At 31.2% G+C, this 23,883-nt stretch overlaps 1 protein-coding gene across 1 annotated transcript in view; it reads left to right on the top strand.

The window, feature by feature from the left end:
- Window positions 1-23,883, top strand: part of Vps50 (vacuolar protein sorting 50) — a 403,619-nt gene that overhangs the window by 179,493 nt on the left and 200,243 nt on the right. The window contains exons 3-4 of the mRNA XM_089595740.1: window positions 741-1,417; window positions 1,500-1,866. Coding sequence (XP_089451866.1) covers window positions 741-1,417; window positions 1,500-1,866 — 1,044 coding nt within the window. The remainder of the gene's footprint in view (window positions 1-740; window positions 1,418-1,499; window positions 1,867-23,883) is intronic.

Here is a 23,883-nt window from a genome sequence, read left to right as displayed (position 1 = left end):
AAGTTGTTTGAATGATCTGAAATGTATACATTAATATATTGTCTGCTATAAAAGTTATAACTTTATACTTGAGTATCTAAGCATTTACTTACTTCTGATTTGCCTTGAAGGATATGATAAACGTTATAGTACTGACAAAACTTTTAACGGTGATTCTTCTTTGAAAATAAACCATGAGCGTGTTTTAACGACAACGTACTATGTAAATTGTCACTATTTATAAGATATCAACTACAACTAAAATAGTTTTTTCATGGTTTGCAGTTTTGCATTAATTTCAACTTTTTTATCAAACTTTAACAACTATACATTATTCCCACATTTTAGTTACATAAAGGGACTATTCTAACTATGCAAAATGTATTACTAGACAACCGAGCTTGCTCATGAAACTTTGACACACGGAATCTTAGTACCTGCAAAATATGACTTTAAGGAACTATCGTCAATGTTATCAACTTTTTTATGTGGTTGTTACTAATTTAATAAACGTATTTTGGATCTAGATAATCCCTAATATAAAATTAATTTTTTCCATGATACACTTTTTTTTAACAAGAGTAGCGTCATATATTATGGTACGTCTATTCTAGATTGCTACATACACTCTGGTTTCTAATATAATCTAGTACATTTAATGTTCATGAGATATTTTTTGATGATATGCAATAACTATGTTATTTAGTTTTAAAAACTAACCTTGAACTGTAGTAATAAGAATTTTTTTTTTTTTCAAATAGTGCCGTAGAAAATATTGGCTTAAATACTACATTGAAGAAGAAAATTATCAGAAGGTGATATTATTAATTTTAGAATATCAGAAAGAAGCTAAATTAAATGGAAAATATGCTGATATCACAGCATTGCACATCAATATAACTGATGTATTCGATCTAGTTGAAGAAAGTTTAGATTCATCATTATCCAAAATGTGTGTTGATTTTAATTTTGATAAATATACTGATATTCAACATGCATACAAATTTTTGGGTAAATCTCAAAGTGCTATCAATCAATTGCACATGCATTTCACAGCAACTATTAATACAGTATCTTTCAACTGTGTTAAAAAATATTCTAATGTGGACAAACAAAGAGAATATCAACATGTATGTAAAACTGTGTCCATAGACAACTTTATAGTCTGCCTTATGACTCTTTGTAAATCTTTGTTAAAGATTTTAAAATCCTACTTTTTAATTTTCAAATGGCATAAAAGTGTTGATGTGCCTTCGTTTTCTAAGGATGCGAAGAATTCACTGGTTTCTAATGAAAACGACATTTTGAATAAGTTTCAAAACGATATCAGAAAAATATTTCTTGACATTGAAAATAAAATTATTATTTTCATAGATGTGTTTGATTTCATATCATTTGAATTTGACAAATTATTGCAAATATTGAATATCGTTGACAGGTATTTAAAAATTATGTACTTTCAATTTTGTTGTTTTCAAATAATTCAATTAATGCTAACATTTATAACCATTTATTTTCAGCATATTTAAAATAGAAAAAAAAGTATGTGAAAGATTTGAATCAAAACTGCATAAATACATATTAGAAAAATTCGTAATTTATTTCGATAGCTACCATGTTTCTCGATTAGAAGAGTTAAGAATATTTCTTGCAAATGAAAGTTGGAAAGTGTGCCCTGTAAAATCATCATTTAAAATTACTCAACTTCGAGAATTCCAGTCATTTAAATATGCTTCCAATTCAAACGATATCATAAGTATCTATGAAAGTCTGCAAAATAAACACGAAAACAACGTTTTTTCTACAGATAGTATTTGTGACGGATTACACTTTCTTGATACTACTTTGGATAGATCATCTGAAGAGAGTATTTTACAAACTTACGAGGTAACTTTTTCGTAATCTTAGAATAACATTTTTTTTTAAATAGATTAATTTAATATTTTATGACGGCGATAGTACATTAAATATAACTTGAAATAAAGAAAAAGTGCGATTGTCAGGATGCTAGGGCGTTTGTGCATCGTAGTTGCTTTATCGTACGTGGGCTTCGTATCAAGCAAAAAATAAAAGGAACAATACGTAAACGTCTCTTTGTAAAGCGAAATATGCATCATAGTTTTTCTTTAATACAAAATATTTTATTAATTTGCCTTACAGTTATTTTTTTTATTAGTTTAAAATTTTTTGAAGAAAAGATATGGTATAAGCTTAAGTATGGTTAATATTGAACGCTTGTTCCAATTGCGAAATTCCAAAATGGCGAAATGGCGATCTATTGAGAAATTTATTATTTAAAATTTCCATTTCTCGCACAGTTAGAAATCCACGATGGATCTTTATCTCATTTTCAGGAATCAGTTAATATTTATAATGTCTTTGATCTCCCGAGATTTTAGATTTTAAAATAAATGAATAAACTAAAAAGTTACTTAACAACAACTCATAGCAGTAGACCTGAACTCCATTAATAATATTTTTTTTTTTAATTGTAACTTGTGACATAAGATTGCGATTGTTTTAAATTAACTTTGAAACAAACTCTGAAGTGTCATTATAGGCCAAGATACGATGCTTTTTAACTTGTAACGGGCGTCCAAAACACTTTTTTGACTTTGGATCCAGCTAGATCTCTTTTCCAATATTTATTGTGTACATTTTTTTTAATTAGGTCTATTTTTGACACTATCGACACATAAAAGTGGCAACATGTAATGCGCATTTTGTGGCAATCAATCGAGCGATGTTAGTGGACGCAAGTGCAAAAACTTAATACGCGTCTAAGAGTGTCCCGTTAAGGTTTCAGACTTTTAACCAAACCCACATGAAATTCGGCATAATTAAAACCACGTATTAAGAAGCAATCGTAATTATACATAAAAACATTAAATTACAACGTTGGCCCAATGATCACACTACTATTAACAAGTATGATTTTTTTATCTAAACAATTATGTATGACGTAAACATAATTATCAGATAGCAAAAAAAATGCTTGACACTACTCTCGTGTATTATATGTTTAAAAAAAGTATTTTACAGTTTGTTGTGCTAGAAATACGTCAAAATAAACAGTGACCTTTTCAAAGCTAAAGAAAAATTACGAATCGAGGTCTGATTTTTTAAAGTAAGGAGGTACTGATAATGTTTTAAACCTTTTGAAAGTTCCAATTTTTTAATAAATAAGCGAAAAACTTATTTAACAAAAACTTATAACAGAAGACACTCACTTCATAAATGAGATTTTACTTCATTTATAACTCATGACATTGGATTGCGCTTGTTTTTCAATTATTAAAAAAAAAAATTCAGCAGTGTTAATGAAAGCTGAGAAAAAATACTTATATTTTTTAGCTTGTCACGAGCACCCTCGACATTTTTTCAACTTCAGACCCAGCTCGACTTCTTCTCTAATGTTTATTGTACACAAACAACTTTTTTTCGTTTCAAGTAGGTCAATAGTTTTAGCTTAATCAACTGATAGAGGTAGCAAGATATTGTGCTTATATTGCGGCAATTAAGCTTATGATGCCAGTGCAGTGTTGGCTTCAAGATGGCGAAAAGTGGTCCCCCCACCATTTTCCCGTCTAAGAAGAGTGGTAGAGGGACTGCTTTATGGTCGCGGCTGCGAGACAGCCAAAAGCGTCGTCTGCTACGACAACGGTTCTCAAATTGTAGCTCTGCACGATTATATATATGCACATATAATGTGTCGCCGAATGCATGCATATACATTTAGTCTTGGGTACTTGACCGTCAGCACATGATGATGTATTTTGTAAGCTGATCGTTGCATAAGTGCCCAGTGCTGTCCTGTGCCGGTGCTGATAACGAAGAAGCCTTGACTCCTTTTTTCTACATCTTGGACGAGCTGACAAGTCTGGCCTTTCTCACCAAGTCAAACGATGAAAGATACTACTGTTAGTGCTAGCAGTTTGACAAGTAGCTGATAAGCAGATCTGACAAGTAAACTGCACATTTCAGTTATAAGCCCAACAGTGTTTGGTGAGTTGCAGTGCTTGTTTTTTTATTTTCTTTTTGTATAGTTTTTTGTTTCTCTTAAATTTGTATATAAATCAAGCAGGACTTTAACGTGGGATTGCTGACAAATGAGTAATTTCCACAAGTTTCCCGTCACAAAGTTGTGATTTACTTTTCCTGCAATCAAATCAACCAAAACCAAAAAAAAAACCTAATCAAGAAGCAAGAGGTTAAAATTTCAATTATTGGTTTTATCAAGCACAATTTTGGAGGATAATAAGAAAAATCAAGGGCTGATGAAGTTTGACAAGAAAATGTACCTGAATCTCTGAAATCATCAAATGGCTGTGAATCTCTAGTTGCTCCAGAGGCTGTAGTAAAGAGTTTTTTAATAATTATTGTTGACAATGGAGGTACAGAGAAAAGTCACTCAACGCTCTTATGAAAACTTAGTGCCAAGTGATGCTAATAGCACAGTTAATAACAAAAATGAAGTTCAGACTTGCTCAAAGTTAACAAGTGCGCAGCTCATCATATTCCAAACATATAGTACAGTTGTGGTAGATGGTCTTCACAATTATTCAAATGAAGTAGATTATGATGGTTAAAAAATTTCATGAAGCTGTAGATGTGACCTGGTCACCTCCAGTCCAGCAGCCCACCAACTTTCCAATTTTGCTGGCTGCAGTAACAGTTGCTCAGCAGTTGGATATCAGTTTTAGTATTGTAATGCCAGTTTGGATTTGTATTCTCTCAACCTGGAGCAGCCAGGCTGTATGATATTTACATCAAGATGAGTGTGCTAAGTGATCGAAGGTTTTGTCCTTTTTTTTATTCATGTGTACCTAAAATATTCGTAGTGTTGAGAAATTTAGTATGATAATTATAATTACCATCAAGATTTCACAAAATAATTTGGGGAGCTGGCGGAACGAATCCAGCTGGCATTATTGTGAGTTGCTATGATTGTGGAAAAATAATTATTCACTTTGCTGACAAGATGTTTAAGAACGACAGCAACTGTTTGATCAGCAGTCCCGACAAATACAAAGGTCCTGTGAGAGCACTGGACTTTATTCCATTTCAGTCTCATTTTCTAGCTACTGGTGCGACAGATAGTGATATTTATACTTTGTATATTAATTGGACAAATGAGCCTATGTCTCCTAGTTCCATAAAAATTAACCACCGGAGGATATACTAGATAAATCATGGAATATACGAGGTACGTTACTTGGCAACATTTTTTTTCACACATTCATAATTGACATTAGAGCATTTTGTTGTTTACAGTGCAACACATTCTTGCTTCAACATTTTCACAGCGTTGTATCATTTGAAGAAGAATTAAGCCATGGTAATACTCACCGATGCCAATTCAAGAGCCTCTATAAGCATTATCATCAGGAATTTTAACATAATAATTCTTCATCATTATTGAAATATAAGTGAGATGTAAATCAGTACACTGACATCCTGATATATAGTCACACAGCTGTCTCTTGCTTCAGAAAAGGATTAAACTCCAATTATTGAATTGTAGGATTTGAGATTTGTAACCACACCGTAAAAACATTCCAAAACCATCGAAGGAAAGTAATATCAATTGCCTGGAATCCTTATAATTCTGATCTTCTCAGTTATGCAAAAGACAATAGAATTCTCTCTTGAAATTCTAATTTCGATATTCCAGTACGTAGCAGTTAAATTTTTCTTGCAACTCTGTTTTTTATTGTGTGATGCTTATTTTTTATTACAAATCTTATTTTAGGGTGGTGATATTGTTGGCTAATTGGCTCAAACAAATTATGGAAACTTAAATGTGTCGTAGTGTCCTAGATAAGCTTGCTTGGTTGTAAGTACTACTTCATATGGCCAGGCAATAGTATACTCTCTGTAAGGTGGAGCTGACCATTGATCTGCTAAAACGTTGAATAAAATGTTGATTTATTTCCTCGCATGGACCCATTCCCACAAGTCTCACCGATGATGCAAACATAAGTATATTATGAAAAGAATGCTGTAGAGTCTCAAGTCTCTGGTTAAACGGTAGCTAACTATGCGAATAATACCATAGTTGAAGTTATATATTTTAAGTTCTAGCAATCAATATAGTTATTGCGCCGAAATTGTTAAATTACTTGAAAAAAGTAAACATTTGCAATTGACAGAATTGTTTAAATAGATGCTACTTTTAAAAATTTAAGTATTAGTTACGTTTAAATATCTTTACAAATTAAAGCTGATTTTTTTTTTAAAAATAACAAGTATTTTATTACACCTGGATCTGTCCTTACTCTTTTTTTCCATTATCCTTTGTTTACGACATTCTCTATTGGATTAAATTTTTCTTTGAGCTCATCAATAGAGAAAACATTAATCATACACAACGTTAAATATCAAATGAAAATTGCAAAATCTACACCTATAGAAATGATGTAAAGACAAAGACAAAATTATTTAAAGAGTAAATAAAAAATGGAGAGGTAAATATAGAGGTGAATGAGAGGGTAAGTCGACTTATTAAATTGTATGTTCGTTTATTTACCATAAATCAGTTATTAATCAATTTTTTTTTTTTTTTTTTTTCTACTTAATGATTTCAACTTGGTAAACGATTTTTTTTTTCGTCACATTTTCCACAGTTAATCTTTCTCTGTTAAAATTGCACCTGATAATGAATATACAAAAGTTGGACTTAACAATAGGTTAATAAAAATCAGGTAACTGTTAAAGTAATATTATGTAAACATGAAGTAAGATTTGCTCAAGATTTACATAAATATATTAATCTAAAATCACAAGAATATTCTAAATAATAATTTAATTAATTACTGGGAAAGAAAGCGCCAGTTAAAAAAGCCTTGCTATTTCGAAGATTTTAACAATAAGTTGAATAATTCTTACGTAAGCAAGCGGTGCTAATAACTAGCCCATTCATTTGTTAATTCATTTAATGAATAAATTATTCCTTTGGTGAGCAAGTAACGGCGATAAGTAACTCTACCATTTATTAATTTACTTAATAAATACATAATTTCATTGGCAAACAAGCGGTACCAACAATGAGTTTGGCGATTTATTTGTTTACTTGATGGATAAACTTTTTCCTTGACCAGCAAGCGACAACAACAAGTAGCTCAGCTTTTGGATGGATTATTGAGTTAATAAGTTAATTCTTTGGTGAGAAAGTAGTGGCAATAAGTAAATTAGCTGCTAATTAGTTTATTTAATAAATTTATAACTTCTTTGGCGAGCAAGCAATGGCAGTTAATAGCTCAGCTATTTATCAGTTCAGTTAAAAAATAAATTATTTAGTTTGGGAGCGAGTGACTCCAATAAAAAGCCCAGCTTTTGATGAGTTTATTTGATGCGAATAATCTTTATTTTTGGCAAGAAAGTGATGGCAATCAGTAACTTATAAATTTATAATTTATTAAATAAACTAATAAAAATCTGAGCTACTTACTGAAGTTATAAATTTATTAAATAAACTAATTAACAGCTAATTTACTTATTGCCACTACTTTCTCACCAAAGAATAAATTTATTAACTCAATAATCCATCCAAAAGCTGAGCTACTTGTTGTTGTCGCTTGCTGGTCAAAGAAAAAGTTTATCCATCAAGTTAACTAATAAATCGCCAAACTTATTGTTGGTACCGCTTGTTTGCCAATGAAATTATGTATTTATTAAGTAAATTAATAAATGGTAGAGTTACTTATCGCCGTTACTTGCTCACCAAAGGAATAATTTATTCATTAAATGAATTAACAAATGAATGGGCTAGTTATTAGCACCGCTTGCTTACGTAAGAATTATTCAACTTATTGTTAAAATCTTCGAAATAGCAAGGCTTTTTTAACTGGCGCTTTCTTTCCCAGTAATTAATTAAATTATTATTTAGAATATTCTTGTAATTTTAGATTAATATATTTATGTAAATCTTGAGCAAATCTTACTTCATGTTTACATAATATTACTTTAACAGTTACCTGATTTTTATTAACCTATTGTTAAGTCCAACTTTTGTATATTCATTATCAGGTGCAATTTTAACAGAGAAAGATTAACTGTGGAAAATGTGACGAAAAAAAAAATCGTTTACCAAGTTGAAATTGCACCTGATAATGAATATACAAAAGTTGGACTTAACAATAGGTTAATAAAAATCAGGTAACTGTTAAAGTAATATTATGTAAACATGAAGTAAGATTTGCTCAAGATTTACATAAATATATTAATCTAAAATCACAAGAATATTTTAAATAATAATTTAATTAATTACTGGGAAAGAAAGCGCCAGTTAAAAAAGCCTTGCTATTTCGAAGATTTTAACAATAAGTTGAATAATTCTTACGTAAGCAAGCGGTGCTAATAACTAGCCCATTCATTTGTTAATTCATTTAATGAATAAATTATTCCTTTGGTGAGCAAGTAACGGCGATAAGTAACTCTACCATTTATTAATTTACTTAATAAATACATAATTTCATTGGCAAACAAGCGGTACCAACAATAAGTTTGGCGATTTATTAGTTAACTTGATGGATAAACTTTTTCTTTGACCAGCAAGCGACAACAACAAGTAGCTCAGCTTTTGGATGGATTATTGAGTTAATAAATTTATTCTTTGGTGAGAAAGTAGTGGCAATAAGTAAATTAGCTGTTAATTAGTTTATTTAATAAATTTATAACTTCAGTAAGTAGCTCAGATTTTTATTAGTTTATTTAATAAATTATAAATTTATAAGTTACTGATTGCCATCACTTTCTTGCCAAAAATAAAGATTATTCGCATCAAATAAACTCATCAAAAGCTGGGCTTTTTATTGGAGTCACTCGCTCCCAAACTAAATAATTTATTTTTTAACTGAACTGATAAATAGCTGAGCTATTAACTGCCATTGCTTGCTCGCCAAAGAAGTTATAAATTTATTAAATAAACTAATTAGCAGCTAATTTACTTATTGCCACTACTTTCTCACCAAAGAATTAACTTATTAACTCAATAATCCATCCAAAAGCTGAGCTACTTGTTGTTGTCGCTTGCTGGTCAAGGAAAAAGTTTATCCATCAAGTAAACAAATAAATCGCCAAACTCATTGTTGGTACCGCTTGTTTGCCAATGAAATTATGTATTTATTAAGTAAATTAATAAATGGTAGAGTTACTTATCGCCGTTACTTGCTCACCAAAGGAATAATTTATTCATTAAATGAATTAACAAATGAATGGGCTAGTTATTAGCACCGCTTGCTTACGTAAGAATTATTCAACTTATTGTTAAAATCTTCGAAATAGCAAGGCTTTTTTAACTGGCGCTTTCTTTCCCAGTAATTAATTAAATTATTATTTAGAATATTCTTGTGATTTTAGATTAATATATTTATGTAAATCTTGAGCAAATCTTACTTCATGTTTACATAATATTACTTTAACAGTTACCTGATTTTTATTAACCTATTGTTAAGTCCAACTTTTGTATATTCATTATCAGGTGCAATTTTAACAGAGAAAGATTAACTGTGGAAAATGTGACGAAAAAAAAAATCGTTTACCAAGTTGAAATCATTAAGTAGAAAAAAAAAAAAAAAAAAAATTGATTAATAACTGATTTATGGTAAATAAACGAACATACAATTTAATAAGTCGACTTACCCTCTCATTCACCTCTATATTTACCTCTCCATTTTTTATTTACTCTTTAAATAATTTTGTCTTTGTCTTTACATCATTTCTATAGGTGTAGATTTTGCAATTTTCATTTGATATTTAACGTTGTGTATGATTAATGTTTTCTCTATTGATGAGCTCAAAGAAAAATTTAATCCAATAGAGAATGTCGTAAACAAAGGATAATGGAAAAAAAGAGTAAGGACAGATCCAGGTGTAATAAAATACTTGTTATTTTTAAAAAAAAAATCAGCTTTAATTTGTAAAGATATTTAAACGTAACTAATACTTAAATTTTTAAAAGTAGCATCTATTTAAACAATTCTGTCAATTGCAAATGTTTACTTTTTTCAAGTAATTTAACAATTTCGGCGCAATAACTATATTGATTGCTAGAACTTAAAATATATAACTTCAACTATGGTATTATTCGCATAGTTAGCTACCGTTTAACCAGAGACTTGAGACTCTACAGCATTCTTTTCATAATATACTTATGTTTGCATCATCGGTGAGACTTGTGGGAATGGGTCCATGCGAGGAAATAAATCAACATTTTATTCAACGTTTTAGCAGATCAATGGTCAGCTCCACCTTACAGAGAGTATACTATTGCCTGGCCATATGAAGTAGTACTTACAACCAAGCAAGCTTATCTAGGACACTACGACACATTTAAGTTTCCATAATTTGTTTGAGCCAATTAGCCAACAATATCACCACCCTAAAATAAGATTTGTAATAAAAAATAAGCATCACACAATAAAAAACAGAGTTGCAAGAAAAATTTAACTGCTACGTACTGGAATATCGAAATTAGAATTTCAAGAGAGAATTCTATTGTCTTTTGCATAACTGAGAAGATCAGAATTATAAGGATTCCAGGCAATTGATATTACTTTCCTTCGATGGTTTTGGAATGTTTTTACGGTGTGGTTACAAATCTCAAATCCTACAATTCAATAATTGGAGTTTAATCCTTTTCTGAAGCAAGAGACAGCTGTGTGACTATATATCAGGATGTCAGTGTACTGATTTACATCTCACTTATATTTCAATAATGATGAAGAATTATTATGTTAAAATTCCTGATGATAATGCTTATAGAGGCTCTTGAATTGGCATCGGTGAGTATTACCATGGCTTAATTCTTCTTCAAATGATACAACGCTGTGAAAATGTTGAAGCAAGAATGTGTTGCACTGTAAACAACAAAATGCTCTAATGTCAATTATGAATGTGTGAAAAAAAATGTTGCCAAGTAACGTACCTCGTATATTCCATGATTTATCTAGTATATCCTCCGGTGGTTAATTTTTATGGAACTAGGAGACATAGGCTCATTTGTCCAATTAATATACAAAGTATAAATATCACTATCTGTCGCACCAGTAGCTAGAAAATGAGACTGAAATGGAATAAAGTCCAGTGCTCTCACAGGACCTTTGTATTTGTCGGGACTGCTGATCAAACAGTTGCTGTCGTTCTTAAACATCTTGTCAGCAAAGTGAATAATTATTTTTCCACAATCATAGCAACTCACAATAATGCCAGCTGGATTCGTTCCGCCAGCTCCCCAAATTATTTTGTGAAATCTTGATGGTAATTATAATTATCATACTAAATTTCTCAACACTACGAATATTTTAGGTACACATGAATAAAAAAAAGGACAAAACCTTCGATCACTTAGCACACTCATCTTGATGTAAATATCATACAGCCTGGCTGCTCCAGGTTGAGAGAATACAAATCCAAACTGGCATTACAATACTAAAACTGATATCCAACTGCTGAGCAACTGTTACTGCAGCCAGCAAAATTGGAAAGTTGGTGGGCTGCTGGACTGGAGGTGACCAGGTCACATCTACAGCTTCATGAAATTTTTTAACCATCATAATCTACTTCATTTGAATAATTGTGAAGACCATCTACCACAACTGTACTATATGTTTGGAATATGATGAGCTGCGCACTTGTTAACTTTGAGCAAGTCTGAACTTCATTTTTGTTATTAACTGTGCTATTAGCATCACTTGGCACTAAGTTTTCATAAGAGCGTTGAGTGACTTTTCTCTGTACCTCCATTGTCAACAATAATTATTAAAAAACTCTTTACTACAGCCTCTGGAGCAACTAGAGATTCACAGCCATTTGATGATTTCAGAGATTCAGGTACATTTTCTTGTCAAACTTCATCAGCCCTTGATTTTTCTTATTATCCTCCAAAATTGTGCTTGATAAAACCAATAATTGAAATTTTAACCTCTTGCTTCTTGATTAGGTTTTTTTTTTGGTTTTGGTTGATTTGATTGCAGGAAAAGTAAATCACAACTTTGTGACGGGAAACTTGTGGAAATTACTCATTTGTCAGCAATCCCACGTTAAAGTCCTGCTTGATTTATATACAAATTTAAGAGAAACAAAAAACTATACAAAAAGAAAATAAAAAAACAAGCACTGCAACTCACCAAACACTGTTGGGCTTATAACTGAAATGTGCAGTTTACTTGTCAGATCTGCTTATCAGCTACTTGTCAAACTGCTAGCACTAACAGTAGTATCTTTCATCGTTTGACTTGGTGAGAAAGGCCAGACTTGTCAGCTCGTCCAAGATGTAGAAAAAAGGAGTCAAGGCTTCTTCGTTATCAGCACCGGCACAGGACAGCACTGGGCACTTATGCAACGATCAGCTTACAAAATACATCATCATGTGCTGACGGTCAAGTACCCAAGACTAAATGTATATGCATGCATTCGGCGACACATTATATGTGCATATATATAATCGTGCAGAGCTACAATTTGAGAACCGTTGTCGTAGCAGACGACGCTTTTGGCTGTCTCGCAGCCGCGACCATAAAGCAGTCCCTCTACCACTCTTCTTAGACGGGAAAATGGTGGGGGGACCACTTTTCGCCATCTTGAAGCCAACACTGCACTGGCATCATAAGCTTAATTGCCGCAATATAAGCACAATATCTTGCTACCTCTATCAGTTGATTAAGCTAAAACTATTGACCTACTTGAAACGAAAAAAAGTTGTTTGTGTACAATAAACATTAGAGAAGAAGTCGAGCTGGGTCTGAAGTTGAAAAAATGTCGAGGGTGCTCGTGACAAGCTAAAAAATATAAGTATTTTTTCTCAGCTTTCATTAACACTGCTGAATTTTTTTTTTTTAATAATTGAAAAACAAGCGCAATCCAATGTCATGAGTTATAAATGAAGTAAAATCTCATTTATGAAGTGAGTGTCTTCTGTTATAAGTTTTTGTTAAATAAGTTTTTCGCTTATTTATTAAAAAATTGGAACTTTCAAAAGGTTTAAAACATTATCAGTACCTCCTTACTTTAAAAAATCAGACCTCGTTTTATCGCAAATTCCTAACTGTACGAGGAATTAAAATTTTGTACTGACTATTTAGTGGTTGATTACGATTTTAAAATTTCGGGATCAAAATTATCGTTCAAAATTAAATAAACTTATGCTCTTAACGTGTCTAATGTTTAGAGCGTTTAAACTTATTCAACACGTATTCTGACGCATATTTTCGACTTTTTGTTTAAACACTTAGAACTAATTTTTAAGATTTTTGAAAATAATAATTCTTCATGCGGAATTTATTTTTTAAACATTTTTTTTTTCCTTTTATTTGTCCTTCTATAATCATGGTTCTTATTATTTTGAAAAAAATTTTTAATAAAGCTGAAGAATAGTGTATTTTCTACTAAAAAACTTATGAAGTGTATCTCGCTACATATAGAGAATCTCAGATTTTGATTCTCCTATTTTTTTTCAACTTTGAGCTCAAGTCCCTTTTTTTAGGAACAACCACGTCTGGACTTTCTGGTGTTCTGACTAAGATTTTATTTAAGGCTAATATGAAATTGGGTCTCGGTTTATCATACGTTGTCGCAGACTTGGGTTTGTGTCATTAATTTTTTTTGCCAAATTGGATTCTGATGATTAAATTTCAGTATTAACTACTAGGTAATTAATTTTTTATCTAGCTACAGAATAAAACAGGCTATAACGTAACATAAATAACGAGGATGAAAAAAAATGCTGCAAAATTTTCTGTGTACTTTTAATGATTGCATTCCTAATTTTTATTGAAAAAAAATTAAAATTAACTATGTTCGATTCTTGATTTCGATAAGCTATACTATTACTGTCTTTTGTTTCCCAGCAGTAAAAATTAAGCTAGAACTTTTTTATTAAATGGATTAATTAAGTAGCGTCGTTGTGCCACATGAAAGTTTGAATATACGGTATGTACACATCATGCCTTTGTACACGTCTAAGTTTGTCTTTTAAATCGTCTGTCTTAGTGAAAAAAAGTACCAAATATTGTTAACCACTTAATTTTCCACAGTGATAAGACATACTTAACGTTAATTATGATTCGCACAAATACCTTGGACAAGTGTGACGTTAAACTATCGTTTTTACAATGCTTGAACCAAAAAGGCTTACTTTAAGATTCTCATCCCAGTTTTCTTAAAATATTGTACAACGTGCTTTGGTTTTAATCATAAACATGTAAAAGTGACTTAAGTTAAATTAACTTACTGTGTACTATTAGCTCTTGATTTTTTTTTTCTCATAGACGAGGCTTTGTATCAGTCGAATATCAAGTTTTTTTGAAAAATAGAGACGTATGTTGCATAGTATCAATAAAATTATTTATTAGAAAAAATGTTTTTGTTTCATTAGTGTATTTTCACGTACGATACATGCGATATTATGTGCTACGCAATTTAATTTTCTCTACCAAAGCCTTACATAGCGTGGAAAAAAAAAAGATTATAAAGAGGAAACTGCTGGTAGAGCAAGTGAGGGAGACAGAATTTGGAAGAGCCAAGAGTAAAATAGTCTAAAAAGTTAGTCAAGAGAGAACATAGTTTAAATTTGCAATGCAATACATCCATCAGTTTTATTGACCAAAACATTTTAAAAACACTTAAATTATAATATTCTTACTATTTTTCCGTTTAGTCAGCAAGTGATCTCGCCCATCTATCCCACGAAATAACTGATGTCCGAAGAAAAATAAAAATAAAAATTTTAATTTTTTTGTCGTTTTTATTTGCTCGTCTAAAGTAATTTATAATTTGTGCATAGTAACTGATAATAAATAACTTAAAAAATACTAGAGAGTGAAAGAATGCTAGGAAAAGTAAAGCGTTTATGGTAAGAAGCGCAACTAAAAACCACGAAAAAATAAACGTTGAATTAATTCAGTGAGTCTATATCTAGACGTCGCTTGCTGCCTTGACATCAGTAAATAGTACGTTGGCATCGTCGCAATATACAATGTAACGAGATAGATTGTTCAGTAAGATGGAAACGTTTAACTGCTCAACTACCTGTCGTTTGCAAACACCGAAGTTTACCGCCACATGTCGCAAGAAACGATCGTTTTCATGATCACCACCACCATGTAGATAGCATAAAATTAAATATGGGTTTTTGTATAGCCCTAGCTTAGCCTTACTTAATTTTACGGATGCACTCTTCGTGATGCGATTTAATATCTTTTTCTAAGAAAAACTCTTGTTTTTTCTACACTTCATTGATGTTATTTAAGCCTATAAGTGAAGTATATGGTATAGTAACAAAGAAAAGTATCTCATAACAACTCAAAAAACATTATTATAGCTTAAAAGTCATACAAAACAGTTGGATCAGCACAAAAATTGAGAGCTTCTTAAATCTGACCCATCAACGAAAAGAATTCCCAACTCGATTACTACGTGATACGTAATACAAACGTTTTTATTTAATCTGTTTTTCTTTGCTGCGTGACTTAGCCCCCAACGTGCTGATATTTGTTAGGTACTAGATTTTTTACTTCTATTTATGTTTATATTTAGATAATAGTCTAAATAGTTGTTCCTCTATTCAAAAAATGAATAATCAAAACGAACAATCATAGCTAAAAGACTTAAAGGTAAGGTAATCGAATTCAAACCGTGTCCATGGTAATTCATCACAGTAGATTTATTTTTTGGAACTTATTAATAAATGTAGGAGCTTCGGTGGTACTGGCATGCTATTTGTAAAACTAAAAGTTGCATAAGGTCAAATCTTAAGAAATACAGCAAATTTTTCGAAGATTTATAAAACAATTAATAACTCAAATTCAAGACATCTTCAAAGGAAATACTAGGATTATAAGATATCACAGAAAAAACAATAATCAAGCAGTACACACACGATTTATAAGCTTTATACAAATAATAAGCAAACTCAGCTTGCACCAAACGGTATTAGCATAAATTAAGGCCCGATTATATTTAGCCAAAACAGAAGACAAGCAGTCAAATCACAGATAATCAGGGTAAAATAGTTTCAATAGTTGTAACAAACATGATACAAAAAAATGCATCACACAAACATGCAAAAAAAAAAAAAAAAAATGACTCATCAGATCAGCTAACTCTGAATATAGTGAAAATACCATGTAATATTGTGCTTACTACCAACAAAAAAATAAAACAAAAAATTTTAATAGCAACTATACGAAGGTGAGCTGTAAGAATGAAGAGTACTTCAGAAGACTCTGCCCTTTTATTTAAACATTAAAAGGTGTGTTGCAGAGTTTAAAATATAATGTACAGGCACGAGTGATGACCCTCACCTTAGACGCCCTGTGAAGGTGGCAAGTCTATAGATGATTGAAACAATGTATCGTACAGTACTAAAATATCACAGATTAAAGTTATTTTATATAAAAAAAGTTTATGAGTGCATTGAAAGAACATATAGGTAATATTTTAAGTAATCTTTAAAGTTTTTACAAGGTTTGTGCAAAGCAGGTACCGAATTTGTTGACACCTGATCACAAGTTGCGTAGAAAAATTGTTAATAATTTGGAACTCTACTGTAAATTTCAATAAATTTTTGAGACGACTTGTTACTAGAGATAAAATTAATTATTGCACTCTCGAAAGTAAATCGCAGTCAAGACAGTGGATTGTGCTAGTTGAACCAACTCAAAAAAGTTAATTTTGTCAGCCAACAAGGTTACTGTGATTGTTTTGTAAGATGCATAGGAAATTATTTTGATCGACTACTTAGAAAAAGATCAAAATATGATTGGTGATTTCTACGCAAGCTTACTTGAATGTTTGAGTGATAAACAGAAAAAGACCTCATTGCCCGCGTCAAAAAATTTTACCCTTGGAAAAGTTATAATCATGTTTATTGATGCCAAGTCAAGCCAAACTTGTGCAATACGAAATTGCCGTGGTTTTTACAATTTATTGCACTCATGATATAAGTTTTGCTGAACTTGGCATTTTTTTTTATACTTTTGTGATCGGATCCATGGCACATCTTTGGCTAAACTTGTAAAATTATTATTTTTTACAAAATTGTGCCCATGGTACAACTTGTGCTGAACATCGCACATTTTTTAACTACAAACACACAACGAATACCATTGGTAAGTATACAAAATATTTCTGTAATTGAATTTTAAAAATAAAACTTTTAATAAACCGACTAATAATAAATTCTAATTTCGATCATTTTTTTCTTTTCAGGCTTTTTTCTTCGTCACTTTCAATTTTCCTTTTATTTAAATTCTTTTTTTGAACATTCTTTATTTTCTTACTTTTTTCATTGTCACTATGACCATCTAATTCTGTTTCCAAAATAATCGTTCTTGAGTTGTCATCGTCTTCGTCATGAATAATTGATTTACTTTTAAATCTATAAGTATCAGTCTTATTTTTTTCAGCATTTTTCTTTTTGTTTTTATTGATGAATTCTTTTTGTTATTTTTTCGGCTGTCTCAGCGTCGCACACATATTTGTTAATACATCCCTGTACTCCTTGTGGTTTAGTTTATATTTACTTTTTGCTGCATTTTTGTTGACAAATTCTGAAAAATTATACCTATATTTATACATTTACTAATTTGTAACTGTATAACAAATGAATTAAAATAATCATTGAAAATCAAATTAAATTATACCTTCAACGGCTTCGTAAACATTATCCGGTATTGGTTTATACCCATTTTTTCCAGTGACCGAACTAATTTTTAGTTTTTCTCCTCCCATAACTAATTTCATTAGTTTTCGAACAAATTCTTTCGGGCTTTTTTGTGAATGTCTTGTAAGACTTCCACTTTGTATCTGTCTGCAAATACTTCTGAGCCTTCTTGCAATTCTATCTGTTTAAAATTGTATATTATTAAAAGTCAGACTTTAAAAAAATTATCTATACGTATAAAAATTATTGTATCAAAATTTACTGCATTTTTCGATTATGTTTCAAATCCTTTTTGTTAAAACTTGTAGTTGTCCTAATAAATGATTCTCCAGATTCTATATTTGATGGGTTCTAAATTAAAAAATATAAAATTTCTATTAACGTATTGTAAATTTAATAATTTATACTTAATGTTTTATTTTATACCTCATCTGCATCGTAGCTTCGAAGCTTTAATAGTTGTACAAGTATTTCAAATTTTTTTACTTGATTGATCGAAACTGGTACAAATAGTTACAATACTATTTTATTTACTTTATTAGCATAATGAAAATTAATGAAATGATTTACAAATTAACTTACGTTGCGGTAATTTAGAGCAAATAAAATTGTTAAAGTTTCTATCAGCCTTTTCAAGTAATATGATTTTATTGTCACTGTTGTTGTTGTGATTACTTGTTTCACCCTTATCTTCATTATCGTCATCATCACCGGTTAGTTTTTGTACTGATTCTTCGCTATTGACAGACATTGTTTCGAAATCTTGTAAAACACTTATTCTTTTAAATTCCTCAGCAAACTCGTTTTCTGTGGACACTTTTTTCTATCAATTTGTGCTGGCTTTGAAATAGTATCATGTCTTGCAGATGGTCCATCTTTGACTGTTGTTTCTCTAGACCATAAAATAAATAACTAATTAAAAAAAAGGAAAAAAAAATTTTCAATATTAATTATAAGAATTTACAAAAATTTTACCTTAAGTTGATTTTAGTTGCCTTTGTGATAGTCTCTTTCCTTTCAGATTTTGCGTCGTTTTCTGTGTGTTCTCTAAGATAAAAAAATGTGAGAATAATTTCAAAACACATTATGAATCGTATAAATTATCAATTAAATCTTTTTTACCTTGAGTCGATATTTGCTGGCTTTGAAACAGTCTCTTTTCTTGCAGGAGATACATCTTTTTCTGCTGTTTTTCTAAACAAAACCAAAAAATTAACATTTATTGTAAAAAAATTAGGGTGTATAAATTATCAATCATAAAATCAAAAAGTTCTTTACCTTGAGTCAAATTTTTAAAAAATAGTTTTTTTGTTAATATTATCTATGGCTTTCTTCAGAGTGACTCCTTTTTTTTTGATTTGACATCTTTTTCTTCTCCTTGGTAGTCCCTTTTTTTCATTAGCAAGTCTTCTAATACTGACTTTCATCGTTCTGGTGTTATAAGCTCACCCTCAGTAGAGACAGAAAGAGATTCAAGCCATTCTTCTTTTTCTATTGTAAAATAGTTCAATGATTACAAAGAGTATTAAAATAATAAGGTTTTCTAATTTACGAACTTTGTCTTCCCGTACAATCAAAATTTCACTATTCAAAAATAAAAGAAACTATTACGAATAAGAATTTTCCAAACAAGAGAATCAAAAAAGGCTGACGCTCGTGCGGTAAATCTCACTTACGTTTCTCCATCTCAACACCTGAGAAAGAATTAAAGAAAAGCGAAAAATAAAGAAAGCAGAATGCATGCAACAAAAAGAGTAAGATATAGTATATTTCTTACCTAGGGCGGAAAGCACTCCGCCCAAGGGACGAAATAGTAGTTTTCGTACCTGGTGGCGCATGTCGCCAGGGCAAGCACCAGGCCCGAGGGACTCCTTGTGCTTGCCCTGGTTGGATGCGCACCAGGTGCAAACCTTATTTTTCCTACTTTGGGCGTTTAGTGCGCCCTTGGTAGGAAAAATAGGGTTCGCACCTGGTGCGCATCCAACCAGGGCAAGCACAAGGAGTCCCTCGGGCCCTGCTTCGGAGGTTCCTCGGGCCTGGTGCTTGCCCTGGCGACATGCGCCACCAGGTACGAATACTACTATTCCCTCTCCCGACACATTATTATTTCCGTAAGTGATTACATTAAGAGCATAAAAGGGGCCCAGTACGATCTTTATACGTACTTAGTAGTTTCGTGTTTCCAATAAATAAGAAAAGAAATAAGAGATATAGATGCCCACATGCATTAATAACACACACTGGAAAAATTACTCAGACGTTCAGCATCACGGTCGTTCTCTATTACAGCTTTCCTTTGTTAAAAACTTACGGTGTGTATAATTTTTAAAATTTTTAAATATCATGGTCAAAAATGTAATTATATACAAGAATCCAAAATCATGAAATTATCAAAGCAAAATATATTTGAGCGTCTAATTATACATTTTTTTTTCAATTACCGCTTGTTTACAGTAGATCAGCCGGGTACCAGCGGTTTCCCCACTTCGCTTGTAAATCTCCTTGTACTGTTTTTACATTTTTGATCGGCAACACACTTATTTCTCGCGATTCTCTCCACAAAATTAGCGTAAACATGGTAAGCAAAAAAATTCGCTTAGCTTAACCTCTGAAGCAATTTAAAAATCAATACATGAGGCGGGAGATAAATGCAAGTCGACTTCACATGAGCATACTGAATGCATCTATATGTATTACCACAAACACGAAAATAACAATCGACAATATGTTTTAGCGAGCGAAAACTTTCTTTAAAATTTTTGCTCGTGTAGTATCGAAACTTACTATTATTTTGTATATTAAACAAGTTAAATTACATTTCTCAACGATGCCTTGGCAAAAGTGCAAATTTCGAGATTATTTATAATCAAATAAATACAGAATTCTATCAAAAAATAATTATTCGAGCGAAAGTGATAGCAGTAGTTCGAAGAATACTGATTCATTTAGTGGTGATGAAAGCCAAACATCGATTTCGGAGAATGGTTGTTTTAATGTGAACGATGTCTATGGTAAAAAAAATTTTTTTTCTATCCCTCCGCTGAAAAAAGGACTTTTTTTTCACTTTTTTTAAAATTTGTTATAAAAATCGATTATTAATACCTACCATACAACGTAACATAATAATAATAATTTTTCATGACTTCGTGACTGACGTATCAGTTAGAAAGTTTCAAAAGCTTAAGTACGTGCATTTTCGCCCATTTATGAAATCGTATATTGACGACGCTCAAATATTGGTGCGGTAGCAGGAGATGGCAATACATTTTTGGACGCTATGCTAAGGTTAAATACGGCAGTAGAAAACGTGATGTTAAATCGACATCAGCAAAAATGTGTAGAGGAAGCTGGATGCTACGACTCAACGTTGAGAGTCATTTCAAACTTTGGAAGTGGCTATTCCAATTCTTATGCGACTTCATGGGTCACGCTGCAGTGTTGTCAGTGTCCCAAATCGTAGAGCAACCTCCAATGATACATTTTTGCTTTTCGTAGCTGCACGGCTACTTGTACGATTCCACATACCATGACGCTTTGCCGCTAACATTGCATCCAACCTCGGTTACGGAATCATTGATTTTATCAAGTACGAGACGATCGAGCTCTCGTCATTAAACTTTTCAAATACGATGAAAAACTGATTTTAATAATTATTTTTCAGTGATTTAAACAATAATTATGTTATTAAAAACAAAAATTAACAATTTTTTTAAATTTAACAGAAAATATTTCGATTGATGAAAATGAAACATCAGATGCCGACGGTGCCGACGATGACGACGATGACGTCGATGATTATTTTGATGCGGACGGACACAACTCTGATGAAGAGTACAGTGATAGTAAGAAATAAAATTCTTTAAGACATATTATAGCTAAAACAAAAAAAACTAAATATGAATTTAAAAAAACTAAAATTAATTGAAACACGAAACATCATTATTAAGCTTCTTTGGCTTCTTTGTTCACTCAATAATTTATTTACTCTTGAATATTAGTACTAAGAGAACGTGTGAACACATCAAATGAAAATGACGATTCTTTCGATGACAACGTAAGCAGCGAAGACGAAAGCTATTCATGGAACTCGTCTGATTACGAATCGGCTGAAGACAGCGATGAATCTGAGTCGGATGAGGAGGATGATTTCGAAAACGCCAATGAACCTTTGTACGAAGGATCTCGTTTTACAATTGGTGAAAGTGTTTTAGCTATTTTTACTTTTGCTACTCGATTTTCCATTACCGAAGTCCTTTTGAGTAATATTTTGTTGCTTATCGAATTGCACTGTATACGTCCAAATAACTGCATCAAAACGCTGTACAAATTTAAAAAGTTTTTCTCCAAAATCGACGTTCCTCTTGTGCGACATTTTTACTGTTCTGTATGTTTTTCTGCAGTGGAAAACAATTACTGCGATGAATGTGACAGAGACGAGAACTCAAACTATTTTATCGAGATCCCTGTACTACATCAATTAGCTTCCATGTTTAAAAGAGATGTTTTCACGGAACTTTTGAATTATCGATGCATGTGCGTAAAAAAAATCAAAATAACTATGAAGATATTTACGATGGTTCTATTTACAAGTCTTTGCCTCAAAATTATACGCAAAATCGTAATAATATTAGTTTTTCATGGAACTCAGATGGAGTATCTTTGTTTAAATCGTCGAAAATGAGTATTTGGCCATTTTATTTAACAATAAATGAATTATCTCCGGAAAGAAGATTTAAAAAAGAAAATTGTATCTTAGCAGGTTTATGGTTTGGCGAAACAAAACCAAACGTAAACATATTTTTATCAGTTTTTGAAAATGATTTAGACAAATTAAACGCGGGTGTTTATTTTGAAAATCCAAATGATGTTACACTTACCTGATGATGTTAAAAAAATTTGGTCCACTCTGGGTAATGTCATGCTCAAAATATGAAAATTTTAATGGAGATATTAAACAGTACGTACATGGTTCAAATAATCCACAATTACAAATTTGTTCTGCCGTTAAAACATTTTTATGTTTTACTAAAATCAAAGAAAAATTATTTAGAGACGAAAGTGTGGTCTACTTTTTTGGTGATAAAATAGAAAAATTAGGTACTCACAGACAAAAATTAAAAACAATCGGTGAAAAAACATTTATAGTCGGTATTAATAAGAAATATAAATACTCACCAGATTTAATAAATATATTTCGTAACAATAACATGAATCTCGATTTATCCAAGTGTCACGTTTTTCAGAGGCTCTTAAAAAAAAGTATTTACTACGAATCACAAGAACACTCGATGAAAAAGAAGACAAACTCCTCTTATGGTCAATTCACAAAAAACAACACTGTTAAAATAGGTTCCATTCATTGTTTCTTGCGAGTATGCGCATGTGAATGTATGTTTGATTGCGAGGATTGTAACAATGATTGTAAAAATTATGCTATTCTTGAAGAATGTGCAGATACAAAACCATTTAAATGTGATATAATCAATGAACACATTTCAACGATTTCAATATGTAATAAGACAAATGATTTAATTTTAATCAGTGTGAACGATATTTTAAATGTACGTTATAATGTCAACGTTGATAATAATACTTATGTAATCATGTTATGTAATAATAAAGAAATTGAATGATAATATTTTGTTAAAATAAATTTCATTACAATAAAATATTATTTTGGCCAAGTTAGAAACAAAATATGCCATGAGCACGATTCAAAAAAATTTTTTTGCCAAGTACAGCTCAAGCTGTGCCATGGACATGATATTATAAACAAAACAAAAAATTTGGCAAGTTCATAACAAGTTGCGTTATGAGCAAAATTTTGTACAGAAAAAAATCATCAAGTTTGACAAAAGTTATGCCATAGGCCCAATCACTTTTAAGTAAAATAAAAAAAAAATGCCAAGTTCAGCAGAACTTATATCATGAGTGCAATAAATTGTTAAAACCACGGCAATTTCGCATTGCACAAGTTTGGCTTGACTTGGCATCAATAAACATGATTATAACTTTTCCAAGGGTGAAATTTTTTTACGCGGGTGGGCAAAAAAATCTTGTTTTGTGATAACACTGCTCTGACTCATCTTTCAGTTATTGCAATAGGAAAAATTTGCAAATTATAGTTTGAAATGCGTTAGCATTTACCTTATTCACAAGATCTACCACCCAGTGACTACCACCTGTTCTCTAAGCTTGAAAAATTTCTTGTAGGACGCAGATTTCAGAACAACAAGAAGTTT

The sequence above is a fragment of the Copidosoma floridanum genome, unplaced genomic scaffold (assembly GCF_036245765.1).
Source record: "Copidosoma floridanum isolate Cflo_tuat_1 unplaced genomic scaffold, Cflo_Japanese_pri ptg000027l, whole genome shotgun sequence".
Classification (NCBI taxonomy): Eukaryota; Metazoa; Arthropoda; class Insecta; order Hymenoptera; family Encyrtidae; genus Copidosoma; species Copidosoma floridanum.
The sequence above is the reverse complement of the archived record's forward strand: the minus strand, read 5'-3'. Positions and strand labels throughout refer to the sequence as shown.